This window comes from Prinia subflava, chromosome 4 (genome assembly GCF_021018805.1).
Source record: "Prinia subflava isolate CZ2003 ecotype Zambia chromosome 4, Cam_Psub_1.2, whole genome shotgun sequence".
NCBI lineage: Eukaryota > Metazoa > Chordata > Aves > Passeriformes > Cisticolidae > Prinia > Prinia subflava.
In genome coordinates this window covers 45,619,033-45,632,533 of record NC_086250.1, presented here as the reverse complement: position 1 = coordinate 45,632,533, position 13,501 = coordinate 45,619,033, and the positions used below count along the sequence as shown (strand labels likewise).

General features: G+C 38.2%; 1 protein-coding gene across 1 annotated transcript in view; it reads left to right on the top strand.

The window, feature by feature from the left end:
• CNTN1 (contactin 1) overlaps positions 1–13,501 on the top strand; it is a 227,315-nt gene that overhangs the window by 147,514 nt on the left and 66,300 nt on the right. The window contains exon 3 of the mRNA XM_063396635.1: positions 6,464–6,593. Within this exon, the coding sequence (XP_063252705.1) occupies positions 6,482–6,593 (112 nt within the window). The 5' untranslated portion in view covers positions 6,464–6,481. The remainder of the gene's footprint in view (positions 1–6,463; positions 6,594–13,501) is intronic.

Below are 13,501 nucleotides of genomic sequence, written 5' to 3'. Positions count from 1 at the left end.
CAGACAATTCTTCTCTGTCCATCTCTGCAACCTGCTGAGGTCCTTCTGAAGGACTCACAGTACTCTGGGGTATCAGCCCTCCTGTCGGGTTTGTGTTTTCAGTGCACTTACTGAGGATACGTGTTCATCCAAGTCATTGATGAAAACGTTAAACCATACTGCGCCCAGTACTGAACCTTGGGGGGACACTAGTGACAGGACTCCAACTAAACCCTGTGCTGCTTATTATGGAGCTGTGGGATCTGCTGTTCAGCCAGTTCTCAGTCCACTTTGCTGTTCACTGATCCAACTTGTGCTTCTGGAGTTTTCCTGTGAGGATGTTGTGCAAGACATTATTAAAAACCTTGCTGAAGTCAAGCTAGAAAATACCCACTGCTCTCCACTTATTCATCCAGGTGATTGTTTTATTGTAGAAGGCAATGAGGTTGGTAAAGCATGATTTTCCTTTAGGGAATCTTTGTTGCCTACTCCTGATGGCTTTCTTGTCATCCATGTGGATAGAGATGGCCTCCAGAAGGAGGCACTACATCAGCTTTCTGAAGATTGAGGTGAGGCTGACTTTTTTGATGACCAGGGTGGCCTTTGCTTTCTTCCAGTCCTCAGGGACTCTTTCTAATCACCACGACCTTTCAAAGATAATTCCAAGCAGCCTTGTTAGGGTGTCCATCAGCTCTCTTTGAGCATCCTCCTCTAACCAGTTTCCCATTCCATTTAGCCATGGACCCACATTATATCCTTTGTTTTCCTTTAGTTATTGGTGCTGTTGAAGAATCCCTTCTTGTCTTCTTGTCATTTTTGTCCAGATTTGATTCCAGATGGTAGTAAATTCCAGATCACTTCCAAGTTACTGGTTCTTTGTATTTCCAAGCCTATGTTTAGTATCAAAATCACAGAACTAGTTGAGTTATACAGTAGTGATAGAATCACTTGCTTATTTAGCCTGTTAAAATATATTAATAAACTGATTCTGGGTTTGTTGGTTTTTTGGAGGTTTTTTTGGTTGTTGGTTGTTTTGTTTTGTTTGTTTGTTCGGCTTTTTGTTGTTTGTTTGTTTGGTTTTTAATTATTGATTACTTAGCACCTGTAAGCAGTTAAAAAATGTTGAGTTACTGGAGGGGAAGAATTAGACTGCATGTTGCTCCAACTTTGTGCTTTCTTGTTATGTCATTGCATATTGTCCTTGAAATTGTAAATTCTGTTCAAGAAAAGCATCTTACTTACGGGCTATCAAATTGACGTGGTTTTTAGCTGGATTTCATTCATGTGAAAGGAAGAGTGTAGCTATATTCTTTATATAGAATGAAGTGGAAAATATTAAAAGCACGATTGTTGGTGATGGACTGTTTGGGCCAGTGGGCAGTATTGTGAGTGGTGGATTTGAGATTCCATTTCCACTTGAACAAATCTGTCAAAAACAAAGATTATAGTTATAGAAATCATACGGAAATGAAATATTTCTACAAGCCTATATGAAGGGAACTAAAGTCACTTTTGGACTCCTAAGTGAGAGGCAGCTAACACCTAAAATCCTGCAGATGCAACAGTGCTGTAAGAACAGGGCTGGCTTGTAACTTTGCTTACAGCAATCCCAGACCACTGGAATGAGACAAATCTGTGCAGTGGTGAGGAACTTGACTGTCATCACTTTTCCAGTAATAGAGAAAGCTACAAATGCTAGTGGCTAAAATACTGGTTTCAGAAGTGGGTAATGGTTTAGAAGCCAGACTTACGAACAAGATTCAGTGCCCTTTTTAATGGCACATTTTTACCTAGATTGTCAGAACTCGTTCATTGATCACAGAATTAATTTGCAAAGGGCAAAATAGCAGAAAAGGACAAAAAAAGATACAATAAATGACATGCAATGTACATAATTGTTTTGTTAAATTGCAATGTTTTGTGGTATTTCTACATACTGAGCAACTAATAAAATGTGTGAGGAGTTACTTATCATAGAAGAAATTGCCAACTTGTAAAGAAAATAAAGACAAGGAGCAATTACATACTTACAAAAAATCACTGAAAGAGTCTGAAGTAAAAACAAATACAAAACACTGATTAGGCTGAAGTATTGTGTGACTCCTAAAAGACTTTGATTATGACTTGCCACTGTGTTAATTTGTGAGTGAATTATTGCAATTATATATATTCATTTTTTGAAAAAGGGTAGAGAACCACATATTTCTTCTAGATTGTTGTATCTATTTACAGTCTAATCTGGACAGAATCTCCACCAATTCTAAAACTTGAATGTCTGTAATTATCATAAAATACCAGGAAATGACGATCATAACAAGCATCTTGATTTACCTCTTCTGGCTAAGTGTACCGTGCCAGAGCTCCTGAACACTTTCTTCTGCCCCCTCTCTTCCCCTTCAGCACTTGGGGTTCCTGACTGGAGCCCGGAGTGGATGTCGGGGGCTGATTGCAGTAATCACGCTGCTCCCACACTGAAAGCCTTGGCAAGCAAGGTTCAGGAAAGCTCTTCCATAGTAAATGTTGAGATTTACTGACAGAGGCAACCAGTAATTCTCATACATCTTTATCTATCTATATCTCCTTCACTTTCCCTGTCTGCCTTCTTTTCTACTGGCGCTTTTGGGTTGGTTTATTTCTTCCGTCTTCCCACAGATCACTTACGTGTCCCACGTGGCATCGCTTCCCTCTGTAGTGTTGAGATCTTTTCTTGGTCTCCTCTTCACCCCATCTGCATCCCCTACTCTTGTTGCTCTGCTGTGCCTTCTCTATCTCTATCCCTCCTTGATTTCAAATCTGGTAGATTAAGTATCTTATTCGTACTGCCTTTGATGTTGAAAATCTTTATTCAACTGACTTCAATTTCCTGCTGTTTGTAATTTCTTTTTGTGTCTACCCTATAAATGCTTCATGTCCTTGCAAAAGGGTGATGTCATCTGCATGTTTGGATTTAGCAGGGAAGTGATAGAAAACACTGTCTACTTCCCTAGCTGTAAAATAGGTGTCTTTTTCTCTTTAATAAATGCCAAAGTGCACTGAAGGTCTGAAGAAAGCCACACAGGATATGGCAGAAAATGTAGACATTTTTCTAAAGTGCATTTTGAGAGATTAAAGAATCCTTACAATTGGATACTATGGGGAGACAGGTTTACCCTTGTGTCCTGGGAACGCTTCTCATCCTCATGAAGCATCACGAGACACTGCAAGCCTCCAGAAGCACACTGCCAGGTCCCTGTGTTCAAAACGGAATGTGCTTCCCGTTCAGCAGCCAATGCCCCAGTTTTTTCCACCTCCTTTGGTAGGATTGCACTCCAGACAGCTCACCAGAACCTGTGTTTTTTCAATCTAGCAAAGGCTCTGTAGTCGTGACTAGCTCTTTTGGGAAACCGAACAGTCAAAAGGGACCTAATTGTGGTAATGAGCATTAGTTAGTAATTAAACATGGCATGGTTGCAGTTAAATGCCTGCTCATTTTATTACATTCTTTTAAATTTTCTTACTTGTTTGCTTAAATTGTGAATGCATTATTTGGGAGAAGAAAGATCATGTACTGTGCAGACTGAAGGAAGAATGTCTAAGTACGTAGTCTCTCTCTGCTTTTTCAGAGGAGAAAAGCGACTTGGCTGTTCATTTCTTCAGGAATGATTTTTAAGTAGGCAGCGATATCCTTCTCACTCTGCAAAGAAAAGAGGTCGAGAGCTGTAAAGTGAAAGCAGATCGTGCTGCCTGAGCAGTGCAGCTCATGGTGCTGCCTGCGGCACCAGTGCTGCTGCCTCAGATGTGCTGGGACGACTCCTTGGCGGCTGGGTGGGGACACTGCACAGCTCTGCCACCTCACACACACAGCAATAACCTGCGCGCTGTCTCATCTCATAGCAGCCACTTCTGCCAAAATTCAGCACAGCGATGTGAAACAGCTTCTCACCCACAAGCTGAGATGAATCAGGAGGGATGGCTGTGCTGTATATACAGAACCCACTCAGCCGAAACAAGTGAGAGTAGGGAAAGGATTTAAATCCTGGCAGGGTGAATATTTTTGTCTCTGAATAAATTGGAGTATTTATAGCATTTACTGACACAATTTTTATTTACTGCAATTGGAGCCGTTGTTCAAACTTTTTTTTTTTTTCTGAGCCAGCAAAAAGGGATTTTTGGAGAAGTAGAGGACATTGTATCTTTCCAAAGTCAAACCTAAACTGTGCTGAAGAGAGGGAGGAGGGATCTTCCATCTATGACTATAATGTCAGAGAACACAGTGCTCTTAACAATCTCCTCTATCAATACACTTGAACACAGTTATTATCACTATGAGCTGCTGTGTAATTACCGTTGTTCCCTGAAGAGTTCCTGTTTCTTCACTATTTAATTATGTGCATTATTTCAGCATAACTATGCAATTTAATCATGTCATTTGGAAACAAATGTTTCAGGCAAGGCAATGTCATATCACAAGGATGTCATAGCCATGGGCATGGCTGCTGGAAAAGTATACAAAATCATTTTTTGATCTAACCTACCACTGTCTTCTGGATGAATCGTACAGACTAAGTAGTTCGCACATTGGTCAAGGTAGATTCCTAAAATAGTTGTGGATGTTTTGTGTGACAGAATCTGAAGAAACTTTAGTGCCAACAGAAGTGGGAAGGTAAAGATGTTAAGTAAATTTTTCTCCTTGGATCCAACTACAGTAAGCATATGTTGCCAATGTAAGAGCCTTTTTCTAGAGAATATTTCTAAATGAATCCCAGTTGTGGGGAATCACTATTTAACTCTTGTCTGTGTTTTGCTGAGTAGAGTTTTCGTGTAACAACCATAGTTGAAGGGTCATATAGCTTTTAACTTTCTATTAAGGGGTCTTTTCTGCTTTAAAAAAGGGAAAAAATGTGACATGCCACAGCTCCTGTAATTTCTGAGTTGGAAGATTTTCCTGTGATATTTCTTCTCATTTTCCTGCATTATGAGTTTATCAAAACACTCCAGAAACTCTGTTCTAAGGAAAGTTCACTGATTGAGGTATGTTCAAATAAACCTCTTAGCATTATTCTAAGAAAGAGAGGACAAGTAAAAGGCCCCAGTGGCAGAGACACATTCCTAGCAACCTCAGGAGAAGACATGGGACAGGCATATTTGTACTTGTGTTTTGTAATTTAAAATTGCTCCTTTCTTAGTGTTGGAGGTGGGAATGTGGCAGTTTCAAAACAAGATCTAAAATATCTGGATTTTAGAAATGAATAATTTAGTAAAAAATTTTGACATGGAAAGGACAAGAGTCATGGTAAGGGGTGGAGGTCATAGTCAGAGTCATCGATTCCTGGCTTGGGAGGCTGGAAAGTGGGAGCATTGCAAAAAGTGGCAATGCAATATTAGAATCATGGAATCACTTAGATTGGAATTGAGTCCAGCTGCTAACCCAGAACTGACAAGTCTACCGCTAAACAGTGTCCCTAATCCACAAGTCTTCTTTTTTTAGCATGCACCATGTCCTGGGATGCATATTACTGCAGGGTGTTTAAGGACATATAAGCATCTTTTATAATCAAATAGTAACAAAGTGAATATACTGAGGGGATTGGATGATATCAGCATGTGCCTGAGATACGATATTCCATCAGTGGTAAGCTGGAAGCCTTGCTTTGTGTGAAGTTCTTAACGACTGCTAGAGCAGAATCAAGAACAAGGTGTGATGGATGTATAGGATGTATTTATATATTCATGACAAGAAATCCATCACAAAAACCCAGAGAATTGCACACTGCAAACATGATGACACGTTTCCCTAAAGAAATAGATAATAGTCCCCAGAAAGAAACAAAAAGCTAGGAACACATTGTGGTTGAAAGTAATAACAAATCTTACAGAAGTGTCTGAAAAGCCATTTACGAAATCTTAGAATATTCAAAAGAAGCTGCATGCTTTTTTAGCTTGGTTTTGTATATATACAGGCAGAGTTTCTCCCATATGGAAAAGAGAAACCTTTGGAAACAACATTGCAATAATGATTATATTTAGTATTTAAAAGGAAACTCATAAAAGATAAAACCACCTTTGTGTAAAGGACCATTAATTGTATATTAAAAACTAAAAATAGTGATATACCAGCCAAAATGAATCTGAAAGCGATGCATGTACTTCACTTTCACTATAGTTGTCTTTTTACTGACTTTGAAGTCATGAATTGAAATATAGTATTTACTGAAGTGGAGGATAGAATCCAGAAGAGAAGTGTAAAAAAGTATGTTCAGTTTTAACATTTACCAATTTATACTATCACCAGAAAATCTGCGTACTCCAAAACAGAGTGCTCACTGAATAATAGAGATAATCAATTTGATCCAGAAATTCTGATGATGCATTTATTATTCAAAAGATTCTCTCCTATATTAACTCTTAAGTATTCCGTTTAGTTATGTAATTTGCCGGGCCAAATGTGATATGAGATAAAGCTTTATGTCAGAATTATTCACTCTCTTTTCTTTTTCTCTAACAGGCATTTGTAGTTCTCTGAATGATGGTATTGCAGTGCACAATTCCTTTTGAGATAATGGCTGAACAGAAGATAACCATTTGGTTTTTCATCTATCATCTTATTACACCCTGTTTTGTCCACTCCCTGGCAGGTAAGTGGATCTCCTGTGTAAATTCATTGAAGTAACTGTTGTTAGTTTTATGTGATTCAAGGAAAATTAGAATGTTTTTATTAGAATGTTAATTTATTTGTGCAGGCACAACAACTTACTAAATGTGAACAATGAAACTGGCAGGAAACAAATTTATTAGAATGGCTTCCATAATAAAAAGCTTGAAAAAAGACAGATCTGGGGTTTAAAATTGGCATTGTCTCATTTGATACACAGAATGAAATCTTTCTCTATATTATAAAGAGTATATTAATTGTCTATTGTGTAATGATGATCAACATGTTTAGAATAATGAAAAAAAAAAACTTCTATATTATTGACACCATCTAAAATTCATACTTTTTCAGAAGCCCAGTGTAGTGGTAGTTTTCATAATACAGTGGGGTAGTTGTGCATATTTGGACTTCAATTTTTCATAAATAGGGGTAGGACCATAAATAATAAAACATTCTGGAGTCATATTTCTAGCATCTGCATTTAGAGAAATGTTTGCAATTGAAATTTTAGTTCCATTTTGAGAGATAGAGGTAATTCTCTGAAAAGGCAAAATTCCAACTGTTCCAAACAACTTTGAGACTTGTAAAGCTTCTTTCAGATTTCCATGCCAGTTTAAATGAATGCTGGGATGAATTTTACTGTTAGTGTAAACAGAGCATGCGCAAAATACCGACAAATATTTGAAAAGTGCAAACATTGTGTACTAATGTTTTGGTTAATTTCAAAGTAGGCTTTAGATCCTTACTTTGTGGGTCACAGACTTGCTTCATCTGGAATATCATTTCAGGCATTGCCTCAGTTTTACTACCATGAGACCATATTCCTTATATTGAGTCAAAAAATCTGATTTAAACTGTGATGTAAACTCCTTGCCTTTAAGAAATGAGTCCAGAGCTCACAGGAATGATTTCTGGTTTATCAGGAAAATTACTTTATTCTATGGTTTTGAATGCTGTTCTTTACTCCACATCTGAGTCTGATGGCAGATTTACTGATGCCTAATAAAAATCAATACCTTCACAATATATTTGCTGTGTGTTTCAGGAATTCTTTTCTTTGTTAAGATATGATTTAATTCATATCTGGGCTTTAATTCAATACTGAGCTTTTCCTGAAAGAATAAAAAATAATAGTAAAAAAAAGACTGTGAAGTGCTATCAGTAATGTTACACATATGATTTTGCCCTGGACCTGTTGATATCAAACAAAAAAATCAGCTGCAGTAGCCAGATAAGTGCTGGACACTGGTTGGTAAAAGAGGTAAGTCAGTCAAGGAGAACAAATGTTCAGGTAATTTCTTGACAGGCAGGATCAAATGATTAATGTTACTCTGTATTCTGCCTATCACTGTTGTTCCCATAGCCAAAAAAAACTTGGCACCAGAAAGTAGCTGCTGGCAAGTGCCTGAGAATGACATTGGAAGGTTGTGTGCTGTGAGGGTCACAACTAAGGGACATAGGAAGAACAAAGCAGGCTGTCATGGCACTGCGTGCAGCGTGAGTACACACCGACACTGTCATAGCGACGTTCGTTTGATCTCTCACCGGACTGCTCTTGGCACTCTTAAGAGTCCCACAACAAGACAGGAGCCACTGGTGTGAGGGATTGTGAATCCAGGGCAGGATCTAATAGTGCTGTTACCGTTCAAAGAAGTCTCCTAACTTATCTTCTGTTATGGAATAAATACTTGCTTGCATTTTTCATCAAAAGCCAAAGTTACGACCTGTGACTATCTCTAAAGGTATGGTGCCGCCCTCCAATGTGGAAGATTCCTAGTTTCATATAATCAGAGAGTGTTTGTTACTGCCAGTGTATTACTGCAAGACTGAGTAGTGTACATGTTCTCTGCTCCTGAACCTGCTGTATTTCACATAAATCATTAAAGTAACCTTTTGAGTGGAGAGAAAATCTGCTTCTGTCATCTCTGGCTTATGGCACTCATCCAGGTTATATAAATCTGGTGTTGCAGTCTTTGCTCAGCCTCAGCACTCAAATCTTGCTGGATGGTTTCTCATTTCAAATGGATGTGAGAGCTGCTGGCAGTTAGTCTTAGCAAATTTTCCTTTTGAATATATTATATTAATATATAATGAAAATACCATTGTATCCAGAAAATATGTATCTGCAGTAACCAAGATGAAATATAACCAGTTCCAGAAATATTCTCGGTGTGGTTAAAAAGTGAAAAATACTGAAGAGAAAGAAGGAGCACAGGTAGAGTGATCAAGTGAGCAGCACTAGGAGATGTTCTTTCAGACATGATGTTATAAAGTGGAATGCTGGCAATGTCAACAGTAATGGAGGACACGTAAACTGGGGACAGTTTTTGAGTAAAGATCATGAGTTCACATTTAAATGTCAAGACAGACCAAGTTGCAAAGTGAAGAGACAATTAACTGGAACAGATGTTGAAAGCAGAGTATTTAAGAAGCTGGTTTAGAATCTTTTAGCAAAACACACTTTCTCTGGAGGAATATTTGTCTCCTCTTGCCTTCTGTGGTGCTGGATCTGCAGTTCTAGGTGGTGCTACTCTGTAAATTGCCTTTGGCAAACTCATCTGTGACTCCGTAGCGTAGGTTTTTGCAATCCATGCTTCCTAAACAGACCTACTATTATATTAACTGCTCTGGACCCAGGAAACTGATAGCTTGCAGATACATTGTGTTTTGAGATGTCTCACCCAAGTTCAAAGGTGTCCTCAAGTTCAAAGATATCAGCCAAAAAACCTGAAAGTATTCAGAATTCATGTATTTGATTGAGCATTGGGAGCTTTCCAACTTTAATAGCTAGAAATATTTGGGAAACAAAGAGCTAGGAACCCAAAGCTGCACTGACTTGAGATGTTCAGAACTGGGCCTGAAGTGATGACAGATATCTGAGACTCTATAAGCTGGGGGGTTTTATTTGTTTTCAAATTGTTCTTTTTCTCACTGCAGGAAATTCTAAAAAAAGTTTCGCAAAGTGAAATACCTATGTTTTTAGAAATTCAGAGTTCACTTTGGTGTAAACACCTTGATTTTTTTTTAGCCAGTTCTACTTTGTGGTAATCAAAGGCAGAAACTGAGAACTGTTGCATTGACTGGCCATTTCTTATCAGTGGTGGATGTGCACTTACTTAACTGAAGGGAAGCAAAGATTTTATAAATCCATGCATCAGAGATATAGGCAGAGATCATCTTCTGCAATGAGACAGGAGCAGTATTTATTTTCCGGGTAAATAGGTGCTTGAAATCTAGTCTTGCATATATAAGCTGGTGAAAAAAGCATGAATAATTTGGTCTTCCACTTTCTGATAGAACAGACAGTTGTTACAAGGGAGAGTGCACTTTGAGTAGTGCAAGGCAAATGAGAGCAGCAAATCACTCCTCAGGGAACATGTCAGTGATTGTCAGTCCACTGCCAAAAAAGTTATTTCATGCCTGTTACCAATAATATTTGACTCTTTTCCACTTCCCCCTGACATTTCTCCAACACACTTGCAAGTTGCCTTTGACTCCCCATTAGATTCATGTCCTATTGCTAAGTCTGAATTTCAAACTTCTCTGTCATCCGCTACTTCCCATATAAATCAGCGAACTAAAGTGTGTCTTCGCTTGGGATAATAAACTATCAGCAAAAGAATTAAGACTGGTTTTCAGCTACAGTTTGTTTTGTTCTTCCAAAAGACTAATCAAAAGCTGGAAAGGCCCTGTATTTTTTTGTGTTCAATAAATAGTGGATTACATTTGCTATGAAAGGAATCAGTAGTGAAAAATGTGCCTCTGATAATTTATAAATTTATAAATTACGTAATATAAAATTATTATGTTACAATTTATAAATTATAAATTTATAAATTATAACATAAAACTGTTCCACTTTTTACCTAGGGATTTGATAGTGCAGAGCCACACAGTATCTGAGTTTGGGTAAGATCATGCCTTAGAAGGCAGCTTGTCACTCTAGTAAGATACTCTGAATTGTGCAAAATGAGGCAATAGTCCAGGGGTAAAAATGTCAAAAGCCCTTCTGCTCTTTAGGCAACCAAATTTCCAAAAATCACAAGGAAATGAAACTTTGGAGAAGACTGGTAAATCAAGAAAGCCAGTAAGATGCAGAGCCTCTCAATGCAAGGCAGTTGTTTTGATGAGTACATGGGGATGCTGGTAGACAGCGTGCTGAATTTCTGAGTGTGTTGATGGTATTTCATATGCACTAGGAAGGCTTGTGTGGGGAGATTGTGCAGAATAGCTACTGCACTCTACTGCACTTTAGCTTCGTCCCTAATTTGCCAGTCACTGAATTTCCTATGGGATCAACATGTGAGGCTCTTCAGTCACTTTTGACTTAGAATTTTAAGGAAGAACCACCTAAAAATTTAAATATTGAATAGGCAAATGGGAATATGTTTAAAACACAATAATTGGTATTGATTGAAACTCCTCTTGGAGTATGAGAAGACAAGAAAACTGTACCCTGTTAGGCACAAGTGGATAAACTTGTTCTGCTAGCATCTAGAGCTTTTCATACTTGAAACTTACTATAAAGGAGAAGTTACGTCATTAACTATGCGGCTCTCCAATGTCCTCACTGGCACATGGGAAATAGAAGTAATTCTTCTTCTCCTTTGGGTCCAGAAAAATAGAGGCAGCCTTCCCAAAGACAGTGTTAGTCTTGCATATAATATGAGGTAGGAGTGCTCAAGTGGTTACCTTTTCTGTTTGAGTGCTGACTGCCTCTCAGAAAATGATTTACCTTTAGCATCTTGATGACTTACACTTATGATGTACACCCCTCTTCTCCATCATGGTGAAGGGTACATTATGATTTTTTTTTAACATGAACACATTACTGCTTCAGCACATAAGCTTCCCATGAATGCCAAGTACAACTTTTCCTACATGACTGAGAACAGTAAAAAAAACCCATCAAGTCCCCAAACTTTAAATTATTCATGCTTGGACATTTTCCAGAACAGTAGGTTCAAAAAGGTATTTCTGAACTGAGGGCTAGAATCTACATTGTTTAAAGCTTTTTATCATCGCATACAGAAATATTCTCATTTTCTAAAGAGAGATAATAATTTTCTTCCAAAAAAAGAAGTGGATGGATATACTTAGTACCTGTTTACCTTGTCTATCTTGTCCCTGCTTGGATCTTAGAAGACCATTTCATGCTACTGCTGAGTGTCTGACATTCATAAATAAATAATCATGACGTGTTTGGTGATCATAGTGCTCAGAAATGTGCCTTGTTTATGTTCCTGCATGCCTGGTAGAGATACTTTGGCTCATTCCCAGACCATCTTGTTTCTGAGCATGAGCTTCTCAGACACTAGTGGGTCCTCATTTCTCTGACATATTGAAAACAGTACAGGATCTGCTTCTAAATATCAAATGGTTTCTGGTCTTGCAAGGCTAATGCAGAGCCTGACAACTTAGTTAAACTGATAATGAATGACTCCAAGGCTCTTACGTTCAGCATCCTTTAGCACTCAAGGTTAATCTAGCCATGCACCATGTCAACAGATCTGTGTCCCTATCTCATGTTAAAATATGTAACTGGATATAACACTTTCAGGTAGATCAATACTCACACACCTAGTGATTGTCTCGGGCAGCTACTTTTGGCAACATTAGGTGCCAGGGAAATAGATAGGAAGCAGAAAGAGAAGGAGAAGACTCATTAGAAAATGTCACTTAGAGAACAGATGACAAGACCACCTTCCAGAGGGAAAGATTCGTATACAGGCTCCATAATTTCATCACTTGAGAAAAGATTCTCTTGACCTTTGCACAGACTTCCTAATACATTTTAGCACTTTTGAAAGGTCTGAGTCTTGTTTTCAGAATTCACTGAAGAATACCTAAAATATTCAGATGATAGCTTCTGCTCCAATTTAAAATACAAGAAATTTACCCAATTTACCCGAAACATAGGACACTGTTTGAGAGGTCAGGTAATCCATCCTCTTGTCTAGAGCAGGACCCAAACATAGGAAATATGCTTTTCATCACATCCTCAGTTTGCTTAATGTCTCCATTTTCTTCTTTCTCTACTTCTCTTTCTCATGTGGGCACAACTTCAGTGAGCTGATGGTTTTTCCTTGTACTCTTAGTCTTCCCTTTGTCACTCTCCAAACTTTGTCACACAGTCATGGTACTTCATTTGATGCGTGAACATTTCTTGCTGATCTTTTCACAACCCCTTTCTCTTCTCTTTTCTCCCATGTGCTGTTTTATACATTGGTCCACGCTCACCTTGTGGCTGAGAACGAAACGTTTATTGCTTGCCATACCTGAAATTCAGTGTGCACATCTTACTCTGCTCGGATAGACACCTGAAACCAGATTCATAATAGATTGCAGCAGAAGTGCCTTTATAAAGCACATTTGATAGGTGTGAGAAGCAGGCATTCACTCAGTATAATTAATAGTGCTGTCCACATTAAAAATGCATGCCATGAAATGCCTAAGTGCTCTGTAACATCGTTTGAGTCTGAAGGTGAAGAGTCAGCTGCATATGATACAGCTATTTGCTGCTAGAGGCTGTTGGTTTTTTGTATTCATATTTAAGAACTGCACAGAACGTGCCATCAGGTTTCTGGCTTACTCATTCTAGTCCCTGAGCAAGTACATGACTCTTACCTTTTCAGTCTGAAATTAGTTCTTTTGGTAGCAATAGATAGATTTTTATATCATGTTGTGCTTTAAAATATGAAAGAAAGCAGACTATTGTTCAAAAGCTCTGCCTTTCTAGCTGCTCTTGTTTGCTTCTTTGAGAGAATTCTCATTACATGAATTAGTTTTTAAAAATTATGTTGCCTGACCATATATCTCACAGCATAACAGTGTCTTCTGTACCTGGTCCTGTCCTCAAGGGAAATGGTGATTTTTTTCCCCCATATTTGA